We start from the raw sequence: 23,430 nt of genomic DNA on the forward strand, positions 1-23,430 counted from the left end.
ACTCACCCTTTTTTATTGCCCGAACCTAAGATGGGAAGCAGAAATGGATTTTTGTCATAGTTTAATAAAAACTTATTAGACATGAAAATTAAGCTTTATCCCATGAGTTTGTATAGAACTGAGTTTGTTATTTTTTAAAAAGGCAGTTTATATTGTTGATCATTGGTGTTATAGGGTTTAAACATAGTTCATAATGAATTATTTGGTAAGTAGTCTGTAGTATTTATGGGATGACTATTGTGGTAGACAAGGTATGTCAGTTATTAGCTACATACTGAACCATTGCAAAAAAATAAGTCACTTACTGCAACAGTGTATCCGTAATTCTTTGAAAAGTGAAAATTCTGTCTAGTGATTATTTCTTCTAGTAGCATCAGGTGCAGCCCACTGGCTGAATGACTGTACCATAGATGGGTAGTCCAAGATTGTTTCTCATTATGCCTAGCAGTGCTGACTGTTGAGTGCCTTGAGTTTTTTCTCCACGTGACCTCTCATCTCTTCCAGAAGATAGATAAGACGTTTGCACAGCATTGGGGTGGGGGGTCTTCTGGAAAGCATTTCAAGAAGGGCAAATCCCAATGGAAAAGTACTTATCAAACCTTTTGTTGTACTTGTTAGCATCTTCTAAAAAATGTTTGCTACTACTATTATTTTTATTATTTATCTTTATATCCTCATGTTACCTGATTTCCTGGCATTTGACAAACATTTGGTCACATCAAATTACTGAAAGAAATGTTCATTTGCTTCTCTGAATCATATTTCCCTGCTACAGTCTGCTGCTGGTACATGGGAATTTAAATATAGCACCACCTAGATTTTGTCCTACAACAAGGCCTTCACAGTGTGTCAGACAGACTTGGCTTAAATGGCTGTCAAGAGGAGTGAGGTGCATGTCAACAAGGAGAGAATCCATTTGGCACCGTCATCAGATGATTTAGCTTCAGTATTCTGAATCGTGGGGGATATTCTTTCATACCCACTGTCCGGGCAGCAGGCAAGTCCCAAGTTTCTATTGAAGCTAATCATCACTCAACTGGAAGATCAAGACCTGAAAGTTCTCGCATATAGATACTAGTTTCACAGACTTGAAGATCATCACCACATTCTTCTGGATATGGAGCCAAAGCAGAATCTGGGCTGTTTTCTTGTCATTTGCAATAATTGATTTCTTTAATCTTGGAATTCTCCAGTAGTGAAGGCTCCTCTGGCTTGATCCAAGGTCTGTCAATCAGGAGAGCCCAGGGGGCTGTGGGCCATGATGATGATGTCCTTGGAGTGAGACAGTACTGGATCAGTTTGTCCTGGGTGAGGTATAGACAGCACTCAACCTGGCTAATAACCGGTTTTTTAGTTCAGGCATGTTCTATAGCCTTTCAGTCTAGAAGTGCTTGAAGTTGGAGATGCCCAGGGCTTCCATTAGCCACCAATTGTCTACCAGTTCTTCCCTGACATCCCAGGCATCCAAGAATGTTGTTTTACGGGTCAGAACACTGCCTTTATCATCTTTGGGGAGTAACTCCTTTTCAGGCTGAAGTACTTGTGACTGGTGAATAAGACAATCCAGTTTCAGATCTATGAAAGTCTTATGAAAGACTATCAGTTTTCTCTCAAAGCAGGTGGTCCACAAATTGCTGACAATAAAGAGCCTACCCCTCAGTTTCACAATTTTCTCTTCCATCTTCTCTTGGATTGTTTCTCCCATTTCACTCTCATTGTATATTTGTGGTCAATGTGACAATACCCAGCAACAGGGGCAACCTTCACAGCTTCCTCGGTTGGCCTAGGGGAAGACTTCCAGGTCCCAGGTCCCCAAGGGTCATCTTGGTTTGGGTACTGAACTCCACAAAGGCGGCATTGATTGCTGCAGAAGTCTTTCTTAGAGTAGATGTCTGTCCTTTTGTCAGTTTCTTCATAGCTGAAACAAGTCAGTGAAGTCCAGAATCAGCCTGTAAACTTGAGATCACAAGTCAGCAAACTTTCCCTCAAAAAGTCACCTAGTAAATGACTAGGGCTTGGTGTAGGAGATTATTCTGTTCATGTGTTTCTTTCATTGGTTAAATGAATAAAGAAACTGCTTTGGGCCTGATGGGGCAGAACTTAGGTAGGCAGAGAAGACAGAACTGAATGTTGGGAAGAAGGACAGGGTGAGAGACGCCATGGATCTCCTGCCTGAGATGGACACTGGTTAGAATCTTGCTGGTAAGCCACAGCCACGTAGCCATACACAGATTAATAGAAATGGGTTAAATTAAGATGTAAGAATTAGCCAATAAGAAACTAGAGCTAGGGGCTGGAGAGATGGCTCAGTGGTTAAGAGCACTGACTGCTCCTCCAGAGGACCCGGGTTCAATTCCCAGCACCCACATGGCAGCTCGCAGCTGTCTGTAGCTCCAGTTCAAGAGAATCTGACATTGTTATACCAACGTGCATGAAATAAAGTTAAATAAAAAAAAAAGAAAGAAACTAGAGCTAATGGGCCAAGGAGTGTTTTAATTAATACAGTTTCTGTGTTATTATTTTGGGTGTAAGCTAGCCGGGCGGCCAGAACAAACAAAGGGCCCTCACTCTCTTTGTAACAAGGGCTGGAGGGAGATGACTTAGCAAGTGAGGCACCTCCTGTGAAGCCTGAGGACCTGAGTGATTCCTGGAACCCACATGAACCTGGTGCCCTCAAGTTGTCCCCGACCAACACTTCAGCACCAAGATGCATGTGTCCCCCTCCCCCAACACACACACTTGTAAAATGTTTTAGGCTTACAGTTTTTTTTTATTTTTTTATATGTAAAAGCAACCATGAGTATCAAAAAGTATAGCTATATTCTAATAAAGTTTTATAGTAATGGATTACTTAATAGTGATACAGTCAAAGTACTGTCAACCTTGTAACTGTTTGTACTTAGGCAAACCTAGAAGGTTGAGCCTGTTCTTAGGTTTCAAATTCATATAGCATGTAATTAAACCTTTGTTTATCAAAACAGAAAAGATACAGTTTAAAAAAAATACTAGTCTATAGGATTTTCAGCTGCTAGGGTTTTCAAGAACCTCTCCCTGCCTTGTATGCAGTCCATAGGTGGCTAAACTATTGTATGTTCCATTACTAGTTGACAAAAAAAAAACCCCAAACCTCCAGACAAGTCCTTGTTAGACTCTTGTTCACATCACTAAAAATTATAGGCTAGACTTGTCTGAAGTAGTAAAAATGGAAGAATGTTCCCAGATGTTGGTCCCTTTGAGTTCTAAACGGAAAACTATTACACATTAAAAGAACGGCTCTTTAAAAATTCCTGGATGTGGAGAAGGCTCAATAGATGATGTGTTTGTTGTGCAAGCACGAGGGCTTGCGTTTGGCTACCCATTAACTGTGTAAAAGTTGGGCATGGTGGCACTCATCTGTAACACCAGTAGTTGGGCATGGTGGTACTCATCTGTAACACCAGTAGTTGGGCATGGTGGTACTCATCTGTAACACCAGTAGTTGGGCATGGTGGTACTCATCTGTAACACCAGTAGTTGGGCATGGTGGTACTCATCTGTAACACCAGTAGTTGGGCATGGTGGTACTCACCTGTAACACCAGTAGTTGGGCAGGTGGTACTCATCTGTAACACCAGTAGTTGGGCATGGTGGTACTCATCTGTAACACCAGTAGTTGGGCATGGTGGTACTCATCTGTAACACCAGTAGTTGGGCATGGTGGTACTCATCTGTAACACCAGTAGTTGGGCATGGTGGTACTCATCTGTAACACCAGTAGTTGGGCAGGTGGTACTCATCTGTAACACCAGTAGTTGGGCATGGTGGTACTCATCTGTAACACCAGTAGTTGGGCATGGTGGTACTCATCTGTAACACCAGTAGTTGGGCATGGTGGTACTCGTCTATAACACCAGTAGTTGGGCATGGTGGCACTCATCTGTAACACCAGTAGTTGGGCATGGTGGTACTCATCTGTAACACCAGTAGTTGGGCATGGTGGTACTCATCTGTAACACCAGTAGTTGGGCATGGTGGCACTCATCTGTAACACCAGTAGTTGGGCATGGTGGTACTCACCTGTAACACCAGTAGTTGGGCATGGTGGCACTAATCTGTAACACCAGTAGTTGGGCATGGTGGCACTCATCTGTAACACCAGTAGTTGGGCATGGTGGTACTCACCTGTAACACCAGTAGTTGGGCATGGTGGTACTCATCTGTAACACCAGTAGTTGGGCATGGTGGTACTCATCTGTAACACCAGTAGTTGGGCAGGTGGTACTCATCTGTAACACCAGTAGTTGGGCATGGTGGTACTCACCTGTAACACCAGTAGTTGGGCATGGTGGCACTCACCTGTAACACCAGTAGTTGGGTGATGAAACAAGATCCCTAGGATTGGTTGGCTTCCTGGCCAGCCAGTCTAGCCAAAATGGATAGCTCCAGGTTTAAAGAGAAACTGCACAAAAAAAATAAGATGGAGTGAGAGGAAGACACACTGTTAACCAACCCCCTCCACCAGCACGTAACATGGAGAGGGAGCACATAAGCACAACAGCCTCCAAGAGAGGAGCCAGCAAAAAAAAATCACAAACGTTCACTTTGTTCTGTTTTTGAAAGTTAACAGTGGCTATTGCTAGAATTGAAAGTGAGCACCCATGCTCAACCTGCTGTTCGGCTATGGATCATCGCATCTACTTCCTTTGGCTCTATGATGACAGGGTAGTCACCAATCTGATTACAGGGGAAGACCAGCTCAGGCACCCTCTCCACTATTGGTAGGAATCTTACCTGGGGTTATCCTTGTTGGTTCCTAGGAATTTCCCTAGCACCAGATTTCTCCCTAACCCCATAATGGTTCTACCAAGAGATCTTTCATTGCCTTCTCCCTTCATCCCTCCCCCAGCTCCACCATCCTGTTCCCTCATGTTCTCCCCACTCCTGCCCCCAACTCCTCCCCTCTAACATCCCACCCCCATCTCCAGTTTACCCAGGAGATCTCATCTATTTCCCCTTCCCAGGATGATCCATTTGTGTTGGGAGCTGTGACCCCCCCAGATCCTGAATTTCTTGTAAACAACGTGTTATGCTTGCAGCTGCTCTGAGCACAAGACCCTCAGGAGTTCCTGATGGCAGGAGAGTGGTTTCTGGTGTGTTTGGCTGGGGCGTGGCTATCAGTTAAGGATCCCTATATAAGTTGTCCCTGAACACAATAAAGGGGGGCATTCCTGTTTCAAGGATGACCCGTGGCTCTGTCTGTGTGTCTTTGTGTGTTTCAATCTCCAGGCCCTCGCCCAGCTGGCGAATGGTCCCGTGTAGTAATAAGAGTGGCAGGGCTTTGCTCCCATCACCCCGGCCGCCTGCTAGCTTATGCCCCGAAATAACACACAAACTGTATTCATTTAAACACTGCTTGGCCCATTTCTATCTAGCCTCTTCTAGGCTAATTCTCACATATTAATTTAGCCCATGTCTAATCATCTGTGTAGCACAGCTAGGTGTGCTTACCGGGAAGATTCTAGCCTATGTCCATCCTGGGTCAGGGGAGCATGGTGTCTCTGAGAAGAGCTGCATGGTTTCTGAGCTCACTTCCTCTTCCTCCCAGCATTTTGTTCTGTTTACTCCTCCCACCTATGTTTTAACCTATGAGGGCCAAGCAGTTTCTTTTTATTGCTTAACCAATGAAATCAACAGATTGATATATGACACTCCCACATCAGTCCCGTAGTTCAGGCTCTGCACTACGTAGTAGTATGGATGCCACACTTTTTGTCCCTCTTATGGTCTTCCTTGTTACCTAGTTTCTTTAGAGCTGTGGGTTGCAATCTTGTTATCCTTTGCTTTACATCCACTTAGGAGTGAGTACATACCATGTTTGTCTTTCTAAGTTTGTGTTACCTCACTCAAGATATTTTGTAGTTCTATCCATTTGCCTGCAAATTTCCTGATGTCATTGTTTCTTACAGCTGAGTAGTACGTCATTGAGTAAATGTACCACATTTTCTTTATCCATTCTTCAGTTGAGGGGCATCTAGGTCGTTTCCATGTTCTGGCTATTACAAATAATGCTGCTATGAACATAGGTGAGCAAGTGTCCTTGTAGTATGATTAAGCATCCCTTGTGTATATGCCCAAGAGTGGTACATGAATTGACTTTTTGGAGCACATTCCCTATAGTGGGATGCCTTACTCGGCCTTGATGCAGAGGAGAGGGGTTGGTCCTGCCTCAACTGAATGTACCAGGCTTTGTAGACTCCCTATGGGAGGCCTTACCCTTTTGGAGGAGTGGATGGGGTGGGCTAGGGGGCAGTGGGGGGAGCAGGAGGAGGGATGGGAGGGGGAATTATGACTGCTATGTAAAATTAATTTTAAAAATTAAAAAAGAAAGATATAATAAAAAAGTGAGCATCAATCATGGCCAGAATCCCACTCTTTAGATTCAAGCATTCACATGAAAATATTGAACTATATTGGACATTTACTTTATAGAAGTGTTCTCATTTATTGTTTAAAGTAAGTATACCAAGGCTGAAGAGATGGCTCAGAAGTTGAGAGCATGTACTGCTCTTGCAAAGAACCAAAGTTCAAATCCCAGAACTCAGTTTGCCTAGCTCACAACCATCTGTAACTCCAGTTTCAGGGGGTGATGCATAGTTAATAAAAACTCAGAGAGAAAAATTGGGGTTCAATCTGAATGTATGAAAAGCAAAACAACCAGCCACTGACTCTTACCTCGACCTCACTCCGAAATGGTGATCCTCCCTCCAGGAATCTCAGAATGAGACTGTGTTTGAGAGCTGTCCCCTCTCATTTTATGATCCTTTCTAGAACTGGGATTAAAGGTGTGTGTTACCACTGCCTGGTCTGTAAGGCTGACCAGTGGGGCTGTTTTACTCTCTGATTGTTGAAGGAGCTGCGGTGGGCTACGTTCCCACCCAGCTCCGCACGGCTAGCTTTACCCGAAATAATTACATGGAAACTGTATTCTTTTAAACACCGCTTGGCCCATTTCTATCTAGCCTCTTCTAGGCTAGCTCTCGCACCTGGACTAGCCCATTTCTAATAATCTGCTGTAGCCCACGAGCTGGCTTACCAGGAATGATCTTAACCTGCGTCTTCCTGGAGTGGGAGAATCATGGTGACTCACTGACTCAGCTTCTTTCTCCCAGCATTCTGTTCTGTTTTCTCCTCCCACCTATGTTTTAACCTATGAGGGCCAGCCAAGCAGTTTATTTTTTTTAACCAATGAAATCAACAGATTGATATATGACACTCCCACATCATCTGATCTTCAGGCAAGCTTTATTTATTAAAATACAAATGGAATATCACTACACAAGGGACATGATACCTTTGGTCTCCGAGGGCATCTGCATTCACATGCACACACATACACACAACTATAAACAAAACTCCATAAAATGAGCCTATTATTTTCCCTGTGTAGAAGATGGAAATTTGGGGTTTAAGAGGTATGAAGTTACTGTCTCCAGTTAATACAGAATTTTAAAGGAGTCAAAGTATAAAGCATGGATCCCAACTTTTTGAAAAGTGTCCCGTGAAGAGCCATGAGGTTTGATTGTATGTGCACAGACCACTGGTTACCTTCTTTAAAAATTAGTTCAAGTAACATCTCCTTATGTTATAGGCCACCTCACTTTGCCACAGAAATACCCTGAAACCCTGCTCCTGTGGAGGTGAATTGGAGACCTAATGTCTTGTCACCATGTGAATAAACTACATTGTGAATAAATTTTACTCAATGCTTTGGTAACCAATCTGCATGAGGGTGGGGGCTTGACTCAGTAACATTTGATTTTTCAAGTGATTACTTCAGGGAGTAGTTTGTTTTGAGTTAGGTAGGTTTGTTTTAGATGATCAGTGTTTTATAAGAAATGTGTACAGTGATATCTCATCAATTTTTAAAAGCCAGTTGTGGACAACAGATGTTACTCAATCACTTAACAGAAAATATGCATATACACTGGCCCATTTTGTAATGCTTTTATTTGCAAAAACTTAGTCATGAGACTTGCTCTAGAATCAAACTTGTCTTTATATTTCTAAATATGTTTCTCTGGAAAGTTTTTGCCCTGTTTTGAGACAAACCTATGTGGAAGTGACTGTGTTGCCCAGACTGGCCTCCCGCAGTCCTTCTGCCTCAGCCTCCTAGATGCCAAAATTAGAGGCATGTACCTAAACACTTGGCTTGGAAATGTTCAGGCCTAGTGAGATTGTTCAGCGAGTAAATGTGCCTGATTCCAAGCCCATCAATCTGAGTTTGATCCCTAGAACCCATATCATGAAGGAGAGAAAAGACTCTCCTCCTTTGTCTCCTGACTTCCACATGCCCACAGCACCATAGGACACAGGCACCCACACACATATACAAAAATAAATACATGTAAAAACTAAAGCTTAACAAATAATGTTTCACCATTGGCATATAACAAATCTCACATTCATCTTCCAGAGAAGGAAGATGCTCCAGTTAACTGTCAATAACTTGATAGCCTTTAAATTAAATAAGATGGATCTTCCTGCCTCATGATGTAGGGATTACAGAATGAAGCTATGGTTCCCAGTTTTTAGCAATGTACCAGAAACCCTCCCACCGTGATTTAAAATTTGAAGACAAAATGTGTTTAGGGAAAGAAGATAGATCATAGATCCTCAAAGTGTCCCTGTTTCAGCATGACCTGGTATCTCGTTAGGAAAACATACCATAGGTCCCATTCTTCACCTGCTCAAATCAGAAGCTGGTGATAGGGCCTACAGTAGATTTTAGTAGTCTCTAGAGGAGACAGAGACATTGGGAAAGGAATAGTGAGATGGCTTGGGGTTGTGGTTCTTGCCACCAAGCCTGAGAGCCTGAATGGTGAAGGGAAGAGCTAATTCCTCAAGTCCCCTGTAGTAATCCTCCCCAAATAGTTCCACCAACTGAGAACCAAATATTCCAACATTTGAATCTATGGGATTGTTTCTCATTCTAGGAATTAAGGCTCTAATTTAAGGGTTACAAGACTGAAACAAAACAGTCTGCAAGTTGGGGAGGATCCATGAAATGTCCATAGAAGCCCCTTTCAATGAGGTAATAGTCAATTCTATAAGAAGTTATATTTGGAAAATATCTACTAATATCTCTACTACTTGACAGTGTGACCTTTGAGAAGCCTGTTACCCTTTATGAATCTGGATAGATACCTTATATGAAAAGGATAACAGGCTTCTGGTTAGAGTATTATCTAAAATATATGTATAGGATTAAACCCATTAGAAACTACTAGCTGGGTGCAGAGCTTTGGTGGAGAATGGCTAGAAAGATGATCTTGTACATAGTGAGGAGATCAGAAAAGGGCCAGAGTTTGGGAGCCAGGCTCCTTGACTTCTAACTTCCGATGAAGAGAGAAGTAATACACTTAAGTAACATTGCATGGGTTTTGATATGTCATAGGGAAACAAATAAGATGATGCCATATGTAAGTGCTATACAGATCACAATATATTCATAAATCATGTAAGCAGGTGGTGGTGGCCAATGCCTTTCATTCCAGCACTCAGGAAGCAGAGGCAGGTGGATCTCTGAGTTTGAGGCCAGCCCAGTCTACAGATCTTGTTCCAGGACTGCCAGGGATACAGAGAAAGCCTGTCTCAAAAAACCCAAACCAAACCAAAACAACTTAAATAAGTTTTATCTCCCCTTATGGTTTTATCTTTGCACGGACAAGATTTTTTAAGACAACAGAAGTTTGTAATCCAAAGCAAGGTGCAATAAGTCCACCTGTTCGGCTTGTGCTCTGGTGCCAGGGGGACCAGTACAATCAGCCCAAAAGAATAAATCTCAAGAAGACCCCATCCATAAGTTATAGCACCCCTATTATTATAAACCTATTCCTCCAATCCTAAGTTCTGCTCGACTCTTTTCAAGAAATCTTCACACTTCTAATACTCCCACGTGTGTTTCTAGCCTCTCAGTTTCTACTACTTCACTCCCAGACCTGCATGTTTCTTCCACAGTCAAGTGCAGAAACAGGAGGGAGGAAAGGGATGAACACAAAGCCTTACTTTTATAAAGGCTGTCCTGGACACATCAAAGTTTCCTTTGGATTAATGCAAGTGATGTCTCTCCCCCCCACCCCCACCCCCGCAATATTGAAATTTAAACTCTGAAATATTGTTGCTATCTTCCTGTTTCCTTGTTTACTAGTAAGAGTGGGAATGCTTTTATAACTGGCACAGTACACGGTGTTGCAAGTTCTATGTCAAAGGCTATGGGAGCACTGAGGGAATAATTCATGTTGCCTATTTATAGAGTACAGTGAACTTCAAGCACTGCGTCCCAGGAGGTGCATACTGAAGGTGTGGAAATTCAGGCATATTCAATAAGAATATTATGTCTTCCTGGATGGAGTATGGAATGAACAGCAGCAAAACAACAAAAAACCAAACCATACCACCACTCCAGAAAACGTCACCAGACCCAAGTTGTTTTTTTTTTTTTTTTTTTTTTTTCGAGACAGGGTTTCTCTGTGGCTTTGGAGCCTGTCCTGGAACTAGCTCTGTAGACCAGGCTGGTCTCGAACTCACAGAGATCCACCTGTTTCTGCCTCCCAAGTGCTGGGATTAAAGGCGTGCGCCACCATCGCCCGGCTTAGACCCAAGTTTTTAAGCTTGTTAAAACAACCAAAAAATAGTGACGCATGGAGGCACAGCCAAGAGAATCTGATCATCATTATGTATTAACCCGTCTCCCGGTGGTGTGGAAGGTTAATTTCACAGCCACTCCCTCTCCCCTTTACCCCCCTCTTTTAACCCCCCCGCCCCCCCACATAGTCCTTAGCCTAAAGAGGTAAGGAGCTTCTCCTGTGGAGACAACTTGGGAGGCGACACCAGAAGCATTTCAGTGGCATTAGAGAGGCAAGGGCAGACTGAAAGGTTTTCTCTGGCTCAGCCTGGAAAATGGCACAGTGGGTGTTTTGTTTCCCCAAGCTCTCCTACTTTAGACCTTAGTTGGTGTCTCCATTAGATGGTCTGTTTTTTCTTTTTCGTCTCCATGTTCCTTGAGCCATCCAGAAGCACACAAACAGGTCGTAAAGTTGCTTAGTCCATGGAAAACAGGAATTCATTAACTACAGGCCATTGCACTTGTATTAACATTAAAGGTTAGGTTATAACTTAAGCCACGATTTAAAGTCTTCATCTGCTGAATTACCCACACTACCTTGTATTAGCTTCGGAAAAACACCCATACCCCTTAACTGAGTTATCAGGCCAGAAGGCACTAGTCAAGATCCAGACTATGAGAATTACAGGTTTTCCAAAGCTTAAATCCAATCGTCCCCGGCGTCCCGGAACCAAAACTCAGAGGCCTCGACTTCCGGGGAGTGGGGGACCGGAGTGTGTTAGGACGACTCGATTACTTCGGACTTGCGGAGGCCTACCGGGCGAGGACTCCGCGCCCAAAGCCAGTGTTCAGTCTACAACTTCGCTTGAGAGGCGGGCGAGGCCGCTGGACTCCAGGGATCGCTCTGGGGCCGCTCCAAAGGAGCGAAGCCGGCCACAGCTTCTGCCATGGTTGGGCCCGCCGTGCTGCGCGCTCTGCGCAAGAACAAGACCCTTCGCTACGGAGTCCCCATGTTGGTGAGTGGCTGCGGCCCGAGCAGGGCGGGGCTTGGGCGGGGCTTCCTGGAGAGGCGGGGCCACCTTCGCCGACTGGTGCCGTTGTGCTGCAGCCTGTGCTAGGAAGGGGCTGCTAGAGATGTTAGATTTTTCCTGGTTCACACGCAGAAGGGTTCTCTCTTTCCCTTCATGAACATGCGTGTTGTCACTGTCCCCGTTTCCTGGGGTTGAAGGTTGAGGTTGGCAGAAAACCAATCAGAGCACCAGTAATTATGTTCAAATTTTTGTTTGATCGTCGACAAGTTAATTTGCTTTAATATCCGCCCATATCATATTAAAGCTTTTAAATATACTTTTATTACTTTGGTGTGGCAATTGGCACAGGTGAATCTCCAGCTTTTGTATTTAAGCAGTGCTGAAAGAGAGAGGCTGACTTCAGAAATGTAATAAGATTTTTAGTCATCTTTGATGTATGTGGATTTTGTTTTCATCTTTAGGAAACTATGCAGTCAGCTTTAAGAGTTTCAGGATAAGCATTAGCTCTTAGAGAAACGACAACAGTTCGTGTAGATAAGGCATGGGTAAAATTTGTTTTCTGCAGTTCCTCTGCGGTTCGGAAACACTGATTTTAGTCGCTGACTTGGAATCACCCGTCTGTCACTATGGGAACCAATTTGATTTTCTTCCCTTTCAAAATAAGAAGTCAAGAACTTAGTGAAAGACAAAAAGAAAGCAGAAAATTAAACAACCCCTAAAGGCAAGGCTTTCTGCGTAGACTTGATTTCCTGCTCTATTTTCAGAGTTGATCAGCAAGAAGGAAACCCCTTCACAGTCGGTTTTTAAGTGGTCACATCAAGTGTTATGAAGACACATACCCTGGACCTGTCTGGATAAAACTTCTAAACCTAATTCGCTTTCCAGTCAGATGTTCTTCCACTGGGTAAACAAAGAGCACTTTCAGTGCCCACCCAATCTGAGAAACCCTCCTTTGAGGTCTGAGGCTTTCTTTTTCTGTTTTATCATACCATAATCAATCAGGTGTATACCACAATCAGGTGTGCACTGGCAAATTAAACCTCCAGCATGTAACAAAAGCAACATCTGCAGATGATGTATTCATTTTGATCTTTTACCCCACAGAAGTTTAACCAGTTATTCCTTTCTGTTTGTTGCGCGCGCGCGCGCGCGCACACACACACACACACACACTCACTCACTTCTAGAGTGTTTATGTGAAATAGCATTGTTTTTATTTAAAAATTATATATATTGAGAATTTCATAGATGAGTACTGTATTTACATCATTTCCACCCCCTACCTGTCCCCCTCCAACTTCTGCAATCCTCTTCTCCCTCACAAATTCATGGCGTCTTTAATTATTGTTGTTACATGTTGATATGTATGTATAACACAATTGCATGTTATATGTATGTATAAAGATAGCCTGATATAGTATTGGTCTTGTGTAATCCAAAGTAGTATTCTTTTTTAAAGTAGCTAAGAATATTTTATATGTATAATTGTTAAATATAAGCTTCTTATTGTGGCTGCTACTTATCTAAAAATCATGGGGGTGAAGATAAAGAGCCCTAAAACCTGAGAAGTGGCTCTCTAGACCGCAAGAGAGGCAACAGCAGGCGAGAGCATGCTTGGAGAGAAGAAAGCATCAAGTTAAGGCAGATCCTCTAACTGAGCCCCTGATCTAGTGAACACAGAGACTCTATGTCAACTGCTAGGTTTTGTTTTGTTTTGCTTTTTACTCCCCCTCCCCCATCTTTGAACACACATCATAGATGCTCTCCCCATTTGTTGTCCTTCTTGGTTCTGAATTGGTCGTTTATTTTTTTTCTTTTTTTGTGAGAAGTTTCAAAGTTACAACTGTGAAGTTTTGTTACTTTTATGAACCTCAGATTTTAAATTTATATCTCATAGTTTTATGCTCTTTATATTTTAATTATTTAATCAGTGATATAGGGATCAACCTTTTCCCCCTAATGGCTAAGCTTTTGCTTCTCTGGCCTGAGAATTACAGTTCAATTTCTGGTAAAATAGCAGTGGCAGTGTGAAATCTCTTTTAAGAGTTTCTGCATACTGAGAAATGTGGCCTACACTCCAAGACTCCTTTATCACATGATAAGAAAAAGGACAATGCCTTCCAAATGCTCAACTTTTCAAAATCATAAAACTGAAAGAAATTCTCCACAGACAAGGCCAGCATTTTATTCCTAGGTTTACCCTATGTAGTGATAGTATTAAAAGAAAAACCTGACAGGTGGGAGGGGTGGCTCCCGATTGAGAGCCCTTGCTGCTCTTTCAGAGGGCCAGTGCTCCCCAGAACCTCTCTCAGGCTGCTTGTGACTGCCCGAAGCTCCAACTCTAGGATATTTGATGCTCTCTTCTGCCCTCCACAGGCACCTACATGCACCTGCGCATTCACAGACATGTGCACATACACATGCATACATACTCAAATGAGAAAATAAATCTTAAAAATAAAAAGCTGTAAGCAAACAAATGTTACCGATTTTGTGTGAGCAAAGAAGGCTCATGAATCGAGCCACACTCAGAACCCGAAGAAGTCAATGACAGTGAATATTTATAAACAAAGACACTACAAAAATAACTTAATTGGTTAGAGTTAGACATTTGCAGGTTTTTTTTTTAACTTGGTCTTATCAGTTAGTTGACCAATCAGTTTTCTGTTTGTTTGCTTTCTAAGGTTACATAAACTCTCTACAGAAATTTAGGTATGTAGACAGCTTCACTCTAAACCTTATACTTAAGAGTAGCCTATCATTTAGTTGGGTGTGCTTTTATTTCCTCTTGAATTTGGAAACGGGAGGATCAGAAGTTCAAGGCTATCTTGGTGAATGAGATGCTGTGTCTTAGTTGGTGTTCTATTGCTGTGAAGAGATACCGTGACCACAGCAAACATTTAATTGGGCCTTGCTTACAGTTTCAGGGGTTTAGTCCATTGTCATCATGGCAAAGAACACAGTAGCATGCAGGCAGACGTGCTGCTGGAGAAATAGCCTAGAGTTCTACATCTGGATCTGCAGGTAGCAGGAAGAGAGAGACACCAGGCTTTGGCTTCTGACACCTCAAAGATCACCCCCAGTGACATACTTCCTCCTTCAAGGCCACACCTCCCAATCTTTCTAGATAATGCCACTCCCTGATGGCTAAGCATTTAAATATATGAGCCTATGGGTGCCATTCTTATTCAGAGTACCACACCCTGTCTCAAAAAAAAAAAAAGAAGAGAAAAGAAAGAAACCCAGCAAATCAGAAAAGTCAAAAACATATGTAGGGTTGATGTATAGCCTTCAGTAAAAATCTACTATAAATTTTCCAGCATAGCATAGTAGCCTCCATTACTGAGGTTTCACTTATTGTGTCTCAGTTGTTGTAAAGAAAAGAAAATAAATCACATGGAAAGTTCCAGGTATGGATAATTCATAAGCTTTACATGGCATTTATTACAATATATCATCACTGTTGTACTTCATTATTGGTTATTGTTGCTAATCTTATTGTACCTGTTTTGAAAATTAAACTTTGATAAAAAGGTATATATGTATAGGAAAATACATAATGTATTTAGGGTTTAGTATTTGTCCAGGTTTCTGTAGTGGTATATTATTTGTGTTTTAATAAATAAAACTTGCCTGACAAGATCAGAGAGTAAAGCAGCCATACTAGTCAGCCATACAGACCAGGGAATGGTGTTACACACCTTTAATCCCAGGAGACAAAGGCAGGTGGATCTCTGTAAATTCAAGGCCACCCTGGGGTATACAAGATTGAATCCGTCCAAAAGAGAAGCAGAGGTCACACAAAGGTGATCCCAGCACTTGGGATCATATACCTTTAATCCCAGTACTAGGGAGTTGGAGACAGGAGTGATATGGCTGGGCGGAGAGAGGAATACAAAGAGGAAGAGAAGTAACTCAGTGTAGTATGGAGTTTGAGGATTCGTGGAGACAGAATCTCTCTCGCCCCTTCCGTCTGAAGATTTGACAGAGGTCAAAGGGCTTTCTAGTGGTTGGCTGCTTTGCTTTGCTTATTTCAGGTTGAACCCTAATTTCTGTCTCTGGGTTTTTATTATTCATGCTACAGGTTTCAGGGGTCCCTGGAATGCCTTTGAGGACAACCCCACCACATCTACTTTTAAATGATAGTAATAATTTTAGATAGTTTTTTATATTCTGTCTTAGGCTCTGTTAACTGAATGAGCTCGGCCGAGGCTGCCCTTCTATTTCATACAGCTGTTCCTTTCTTTTGTTTCAGTTGCTGGTTGTTGGAGGTTCCTTCGGGCTGCGTGAATTTTCACAGATTCGATATGATGCCGTGAAGATTAAGGTAAGAACTGTGATTGGTGTTTGACTTGTGTCCGAGTGTATGGTTTTTGGTTAGAAGAATTCTATGCTCACTTCATTTAGCAATATTAATCTGTCTTGAAAAACCCAATAGATGATCTTTGAGCCTTCCCTTGTTTAAAATATCACTAATGAGGCCATGAAAGCGAACCATATATAGCATTTGGTGGCAGTTCTTTGTATTCACTAGGGAATTTGTAATATCATTGTTTCTTCCCCAAAATATTCTCAGATGTAGTTGCTTTTAGGATTTATAGGGAGTAAAGAACATGAACGAACAATCTTACTTCATTTTATTTTTCTAAATTATAATTTCAGTATTTTATTTTAATGCCAGTAATGTATACTATCTTGCATACAGTCAGTTGGCCATTCCAGAACAAAACTAGGATTCTCGTCCTCTGTAATTAGACATTCACTGTCAAATTTATGCCATATAGTTACATGAGAACTCTGGTTCATTCATTGAGAAATATGTTGTAATTTGGGGAGAGAGAGCGTATACTTGATATGTGAAGGTTTTTCTGAGTGATATGTAATGTATCATCACATGCCAATACAGACATTGTTCACTTTGGTAATGGACCCTCCATTGCTACATCACACCACGTAATATGACTAAGTGTGTATTTTAAGTAAGGCACTTGTGAATAGGACAGTTTGACTTGCCTATCCATTGTGCTTTGTTATAAGATACTACTATGTTAATATTTAATGTAAATATTGTGGCCCTATTTTTAAGATCAGACAATGAAAATAAGGATAACTGTAATAGCAGTGTTATATGATCCAGACATCACTGGAAAAGAAAGCTAAATAATTCTGTTACTATAATGACAGATGAAAAGGACACCGACAGCTGGATTAGGGAGTTAAATAGCCAAAATAGCCTACTGTACCATATGCCAAAAGAAATTGCAGTTGGGTGGTCTAGAGAGATGGCTCAGCAGTAAGGAGCACTGCTTGCTCTTCCACAGGTCCCGAGTTCAATTTCCAACAACCACAGGGTGGCTCACAACCATCTGTAATGAGATCTGGTCCCCTTTGAGGAAGAGACCTGGTCAGTTGTCCTCATCGACTTAGACCATGAAACCCAATATGGACAAGTTCAACCAAACCACCATATACAGGCTGCCCATGCTTCAGCATTGCCAGGGCATAAATTTTATTTCATTCATATTGGATACAGGGATTGGAACACATAAGAAGACTGGATCTCACATATCCAGTACAAGACAGACAAGTACTTACAAATCAGTCTTAAATCGGTTCATCTTAAAATACCAATTCTTAACCTCAAATAGTAATTGTTGCGTTAACTTGTGCATACCGCACTAATTTATTATACTTTGACTGATCTACTTTTTAAAATTACGTTTTTCTGATTAGGAAAGGTAGAACTAAATATAGCTTAATGGTGAACAAAAGTTGATCTTGTTCAGTCTTATCATGGGTCATCCTTTCTATTCTATTATACACAGTGGTAGCTTGAGCTAGGGGTGGAACTCAGCGGTAGAGCACTTACTTAACACGCAGAAAGTCCTGGGTTTGACCTGCAGCCCAATGTGTGTGTGTGTGTGTGTGTGTGTGTGTGTGTGAGAGAGAGAGAGAGAGAGAGAGAGAGAGAGAGAGACAGAGAGACAGAGAGACAGAGAGACATTGAATCATGGAAGCAAGAAATGTTTTCCTTAACTCTTAGGCAGTCTAACGTAGGGGGGAAATGGAGTTTCAAATTGTCATTTTATTCTTTGAAGATTTTAAGCAAAAGAAAAGGGAAGCATAAAACAAAAAGGTTGATGTTTTATAAAATGCCCCCGCCCCTAGTTTTCTTTCTGCTTTCTACCTGGGACTTTAAAGTCCATAGAGTGTACTATTAAACTAGGCCTAAGTTCAAGGGCTACAAGAGCTACAGAATGCATGTTCCTGTTAAACTATGGCTAGCTGCAGGTGGCTGTTAAGAGTTGTTGCGTGATCTGTTAAGTTATGTGTAAGTGCATGGGCTTTAAGAGCCTAACTCTTTTTGTATATATGCCCATCGCTGGATTCTGATGTCTTATCTTCTCATCACTAAATCTGTGTTTTGTTAAATTCGGTTTCTTACTAAACCCATCCTCTGACTTTGTGATTTGGTACATATTTTTCACTTCTCAGCTGTTCATTTAATTCTTTATTATGTATTTCAGTACTCTAGAGAAATTTTCCATAATGTTACATTTTATCCCTTTTTTCTAAACTCTTTATGAATTATAATTACTCAAAAGGCCCATCTTTTATAAGGATATAATTATTTAATTTTTCTTCATTTTTGACCATATGATTATGACTTTGAATATGTCTTATAATCATTTTCAGTTAAATATTGATTATTGTTTATAAGTAGCTGTAGATGTTCTAGGTGGTATTGCTTTCCTTCAGAAACAATTTATCTTTTTTTTTTTCCCTAAGTGGTAGAGCGGAATCTGGTCCCCTTAACACTTGGGTGTGAGCCGGGTCCTGCCTGGCTTGTTTAAAGTTGGAGTCAGCCCTTGTGTATCTCTTCCTTGCGCTTGTTCTTAAGACCTGACCCTACATGACTTTCAGTTAGGATCCAGGAAGCTCACCTCTACTTTCCAGAGATTTTCAGCTTAGCTGTATACCTGTCTTATGGAGTTTAGAATGTAGTAATTTCTTTGAAGGCGCTAGATCTCTGTCATGTGTCATTTGCTTTCTATGTTTGTTACTATAGCCCTGTGTGATGATTTCTCTAGCCCCCAGTAGCTGCATCTACCTGCCTTCCAGCTGTGGCTCCTCTTATTTTTAAATTAACATATAAACTGCACAGAGTGATAAGCCTCATCGTGGCATTTCCATACATGTATGTAATGTGCTTTGTGAATGTTGGCTCCCCTAGAACCCTTCCTTATCCCCCTTCTCCTCTCCCCTTTTCCAATACACCTTTCCAATAATCCTTGTACTTTCTGTCCTTATTTTTCCACAGTTTTCATATCTGAGAGCACCATGTGCTACCTGGCTGTCACACTAACCCTTGGTTATGATTCTGTACTTGTTCCTGGCTTGGCAAGTATAGCCAAGGGGAAAATGGGTTTCAGCTCCAATTCTCAGCTCTTAGAAAACCCTCTTATTATAGTGGCATTTTTTTTTTCTGTTGCGCCTTAAACTGAAGACTTAATTGAGTTTTTATTTGATTTTATTTGATTTTTTTTCTTGTTTCACAAATTATTTTGACATCATTGGATCCCTTTTTACTCTTACTTTGTACAGGAAATAGAAGCACAAGAAAGTAGCTTATGGAAATGTACAATGGGATAATGTTTACTGATAAGGCAGAAATGGCGTGTGACCAGTAGTGCTGATGTAATTCTGGCTTCTCAGGCATGCCTGTGCTGGGGTTTTTGGATCTGCTTGTCCTAACATACCTTGTTTGGATCTGTGTCATTTGTCTCCATCTACGTATCACGGAGTCCTGGGATTGTCCCCCAGCTCAGCACTTTGCTCACAGGCTGCTCTTAGTCATGCAGACGCAGCTGGTCCATTTCCTGTTTGTTTCACTGTCACTCTTCTTGGTGACATGCAGGTAGCAGGTATGCGCTTCAGTGGACCTCTGTGGAACCCTAAATATTCTATTGCTTGCTCTTCGTTTGATCCGTGGAAGGGGTTCTTTCATTTTTTAAGTGTGTTATATAGTAGCCCTTTAAATATTTCTGTGCTACAAAATCTGCATGGCTGGTGACTAAAGCTGCTCTGGAGGCAGAAGGCCGGTGCTCAGCACTGCACACGCATCTTTCACAAGGTACTTAAGCGTCTGCAGGTTTCCTGACATGTAATAATGAGGATGAAGTTCACGCTTATCTCACAGGTCTTGTGAGCATTAAACAAGATGGTGTGTCAAGTGTCTAGTACCGATGCTCAGTGTGCATTGGTGGCTATTAGTGGCGGTGTGTCCTAATTACCACAGAGGAGAGGAGAGATTTCCACATACGGTTTCAATGGACTGAACTGTCCCAGCCAGCTTTCCTATGACTTCATTTGAGACAAGGTCTCACTGTGTCCCTGGCTGGCTCAGGACTCACTATGTAGACCAGGCTGGCCTCAAACTCACAGAAGTCCTCCTGTTTCTGCCTCCTCAGTGCTAGGATTAAAGGCATGTGCCACCAGGCTTCAGCTCACCTGTGACTTTTAAAAGTAAAAAATGAAAACAAAATAAAGTGAAAAATGAATGTGAAAGAATTTAGTAACATATGGTTTTTTTCCCCTTTTCAACAGGTTGATCCCGAATTGGAAAAAAAATTGAAAGGAAATAAAATAACTTTAGAGTCAGAATATGAGGTATGGTATGTTAGTATTCTATGTTTGTAACAATCTAACTAGTCATCACTGGTTCTATTTCTTAAGATAAATCAGTAGTGAAGAAAGAATAAATTTAATCTGACTGTGTGACATTTGGTAAATTACCTAAGATCTCGAACCGGAAGTGCTGGAGATTATAGCTTTTCAGGTAAATGTCACCATGGAGCACTACAAATATGAGCTGCTCCAAACCTGGAAGCTCTTTGTTGCTTGGTTTGTTCTGTAAAGGGGAATCTGGGGACAAGCCCTGTTGTTTCCTGGGCCTGGTAACTTGGTAACACCTGTGCCAGGGCATTGTTCAGGCTTGGTTTTAAATTTGGCGTGGTGAGCCTCAAGTAAGCTTAACTCTTGAGCAACAGTGGCCTTTCAGTGTCTTAGCTGGGTGTCAGGAGCAGTGAGTACTGAGGAGAGGTCTGCACTCTGGTGGGTGGGGTGTGGAGCCCCTATCCACCCCACCCCATCCCCCGCCCTGGCTTCCCGACCCCCGACGCTTTCCTCACTATGTCTTAGGCTCCTCATTCAGTCCTGTGGCAGCTGGGTGTTAGGGGGAGGCTTGGGTCATGCCTAGCACATGCGCATAGCCTGGTGTTCAGCCAATTGCATGGTTTACAGATTGTCTACCAGGAGTTCTTCCTGTATATGACCTCTAAAGACAGCATGTTCTCATGACTCTGTCCTGCCAACCTTGGCTCACAGCTTAAGAATTATTTCAAATTCCCGTGAGCACATGTATGTTGATGTATCTGGAGAGTGGCTTGCTCTAGTAACACCTTCTCCCAGGACGGGTGGCCCATGTTTGTTATTCCAGTGCTTGGGGAGACTGCGGCACTAGGATTGCTGCCAGTTTAAAAGCCAACTTAGGCTACATAGTGAGTTCAAGGCTGGGCTATATAGACGATATCTCAAAAAAAAAGAAAACAGAAATAACTACACAAAAGACCTTTTACTACCTTGAGAATCTAAATGTCCTAAAGTTTAGATAGTTTCATAACCATACTTGAAAATACTTATTTGCTAAATTAATAGCATTTTGTACATCCACATATATGTGATCCTGACTTTTCAAGAAAAATGCTTTCATTTACTGCTTTCCTGTCATTTGGTAAAAACCTTGAACTGTCTGCTTGAGAAGTAATTGCTTTTGGGCAGTGATGTTCTGGAGGCTTTATCTGGGAGTAGATTTTCCTTGTAGTTCTGAAGAAACGATAGGAGTTAAGAGCCAAATATAGAATATTTTGTCTCACCTTTTGCAATCACTTACAATAAGAGTCGATGCCGGTCACGTGGTGGTGGTGCAAGCCTTTAATCCCAGCACTTGGGAGGCAGAGGCAGGCGGGTCTCTGTGAGTTTGAGGCCAGCCTGTTCTACAGAGTGAGTTCCAGGACAGCTAGGGCTGTTATGCAGAGAAACCCCGTTTCCAGGGGGTGGGGAAGAGTCGATGCCAGGGTGGCCTTGCTACATGCTAAAGATTGCATAGTCAGTAAAAGAGCGGATAACCTAGTTGATACTTAGATCTAAACCTCAAGAGAAACATAGATCATTTTCTCCAAGTTTGGATTTAAATTGTCCCTTGATCTCTCCTAGCCCTTTTCCTCCCCTCCTTAGTTATTCCAGGCCAGAGGCAGGTGTATAGAAGTGACCATTCGAGAGGATAAGGGACCTTTTCCGTCCATCCCTTTTCTCTTGCCTTCTTCCTGTACTCAAGACATTCGAGACTACGTGAAGTGGGGATGCTCCAAAGTGTAGTTGGGTAGTTTGCTCGCTGATGAGTGAGTTCCCTCAGGTTGCCCGTGGAGAGTGGCTTCAATCTGAAGCCCAGCGTCGTTTCTCAGGCACAGAAGAAGGAGCTTTGGTCCTTTTCTTTCATGTGAAGATGTCAGGGTCTTGTCCGCGGTGACCCACACCAGCCCTTCAGCTGTTGCTACGCTAGAGCAGTTTCCTGTCTACTCTTCTTTGCCCAGCCCCTCCCTTCTTTGTGCTCCTAGAAACAGAGGGTAGACGCCTTCTGTCAGTAATAGTCTGTCCTTATGGGGAAAGGTAGATGTGAAGTCTCTCCACAGCAAGCCAGGAGAGTTCTGAACCTCAGGAAGTTCTTGAGCTTGCTTTGGAGTTGGTTTATTTCCTGAACTTGTCTGGGAGCCTGTTGGGTTTTCCTTCCCTACTCAGCCCTCAGCGATGCCTCATCCAAAGCCCCTGGGCATTGGTACTAATGTGTTTAACTTCATGGTTCTATAGAAAATAAAGGACTCCACTTTTGAAGACTGGAAGAATATTCGAGGCCCGAGGCCCTGGGAAGATCCTGAACTCCTCCAAGGACAAAACCCAGAAACTCTTAAGCCTAAGGCAGCCTGACTGTGCTCAGCTTTTCAATAAAATGGCCCTGTACTCCACTAGGAAGAAGATCCCAGACCTGTACAGACTTGGATGTGAGTAATGTAATGGCAGAATGTTTCGATTAAAAAGTCAAATGTGAGTCTTTATGCTTCCCGGTCAGTCTGATTGCAGATGAAAGGAGCAGTGTTGAACACACGCACGCACATGCACGTGCACACACACATGCACCCCCTAGTAAAAATGTGACCACCATACGAGCCATAACTCCTGCCACCATAACGAGCCACACATCCTCCCTCGCTACCAACCACTAGTACATTTTGCTACATTATTTTGGATTCTGATGAAAATCAAAGGCTGGGATCCAAATTTTCCCAATAAAATTGTGACTTTATGTTAAACTGATAAGTGGTCATAATCTAGTAATGGTCTGTCTTTTATTCCTAACACGTCATAAAGCAGCCTCTGAAACCATTGAGCCGATTAAGGAAATTGTATCATTTACCGAATCCATGTGCAAGTGCAGTGCATGCCGGTAGGAAGATAGGCCACGTTCGTGGAGGTTATCAGATGCCTGCGGCTTGGGCTGGAAGTCAGTTCTATTTTGCCTGTGAGATAAGCTGTGGTCTGATTCCTCAGCGAAGTGGGAGGGAAGGCAGGGTTTGTTCTTAAACCAACAGCTCATTTTCCCCTTTCACCTCTGCTTAGGCAGGCCCAGCCCTCCACCCCGTGTGGTTATAATGCTGAACTCTAAATACCTGGAGTTTCAGC

At 42.3% G+C, this 23,430-nt stretch overlaps 1 protein-coding gene and 1 pseudogene across 1 annotated transcript; one reads left to right on the plus strand and one right to left on the minus strand.

Moving 5' to 3' along the window:
- Positions 1 to 1,021: 1,021 nt before the first annotated feature.
- Positions 1,022 to 1,916, minus strand: LOC142834715 (aldose reductase-related protein 2 pseudogene; annotated as a pseudogene).
- A 9,457-nt stretch (positions 1,917 to 11,373) lies between these two features.
- On the plus strand, positions 11,374 to 22,798 carry Cox16 (cytochrome c oxidase assembly factor COX16). Its single transcript, XM_075947578.1, has 4 exons — positions 11,374 to 11,619; positions 15,890 to 15,961; positions 20,242 to 20,304; positions 22,561 to 22,798. The coding sequence occupies exons 1-4, from the start codon at positions 11,551 to 11,553 to the stop codon at positions 22,675 to 22,677; spliced, it is 321 nt and encodes a 106-aa protein (XP_075803693.1). The 5' UTR covers positions 11,374 to 11,550; the 3' UTR covers positions 22,678 to 22,798.
- Positions 22,799 to 23,430: the final 632 nt, after the last annotated feature.

Source organism: Microtus pennsylvanicus, chromosome 14, assembly GCF_037038515.1.
Source record: "Microtus pennsylvanicus isolate mMicPen1 chromosome 14, mMicPen1.hap1, whole genome shotgun sequence".
NCBI classification, from domain to species: domain Eukaryota; kingdom Metazoa; phylum Chordata; class Mammalia; order Rodentia; family Cricetidae; genus Microtus; species Microtus pennsylvanicus.

Bases quoted from the DNA above. Each gene is read 5' to 3' on its own strand.
- Cox16 (XM_075947578.1), top strand. From the start codon at position 11,551: ATGGTTGGGCCCGCCGTGCTGCGCGCTCTGCGCAAGAACAAGACCCTT. The intron at 11,620-15,889 runs GTGAGTGGCTGC...CTTTTGTTTCAG, and splicing joins GCTACGGAGTCCCCATGTTG to TTGCTGGTTGTTGGAGGTTC. The intron at 20,305-22,560 runs GTATGGTATGTT...ATGGTTCTATAG, and splicing joins CTTTAGAGTCAGAATATGAG to AAAATAAAGGACTCCACTTT.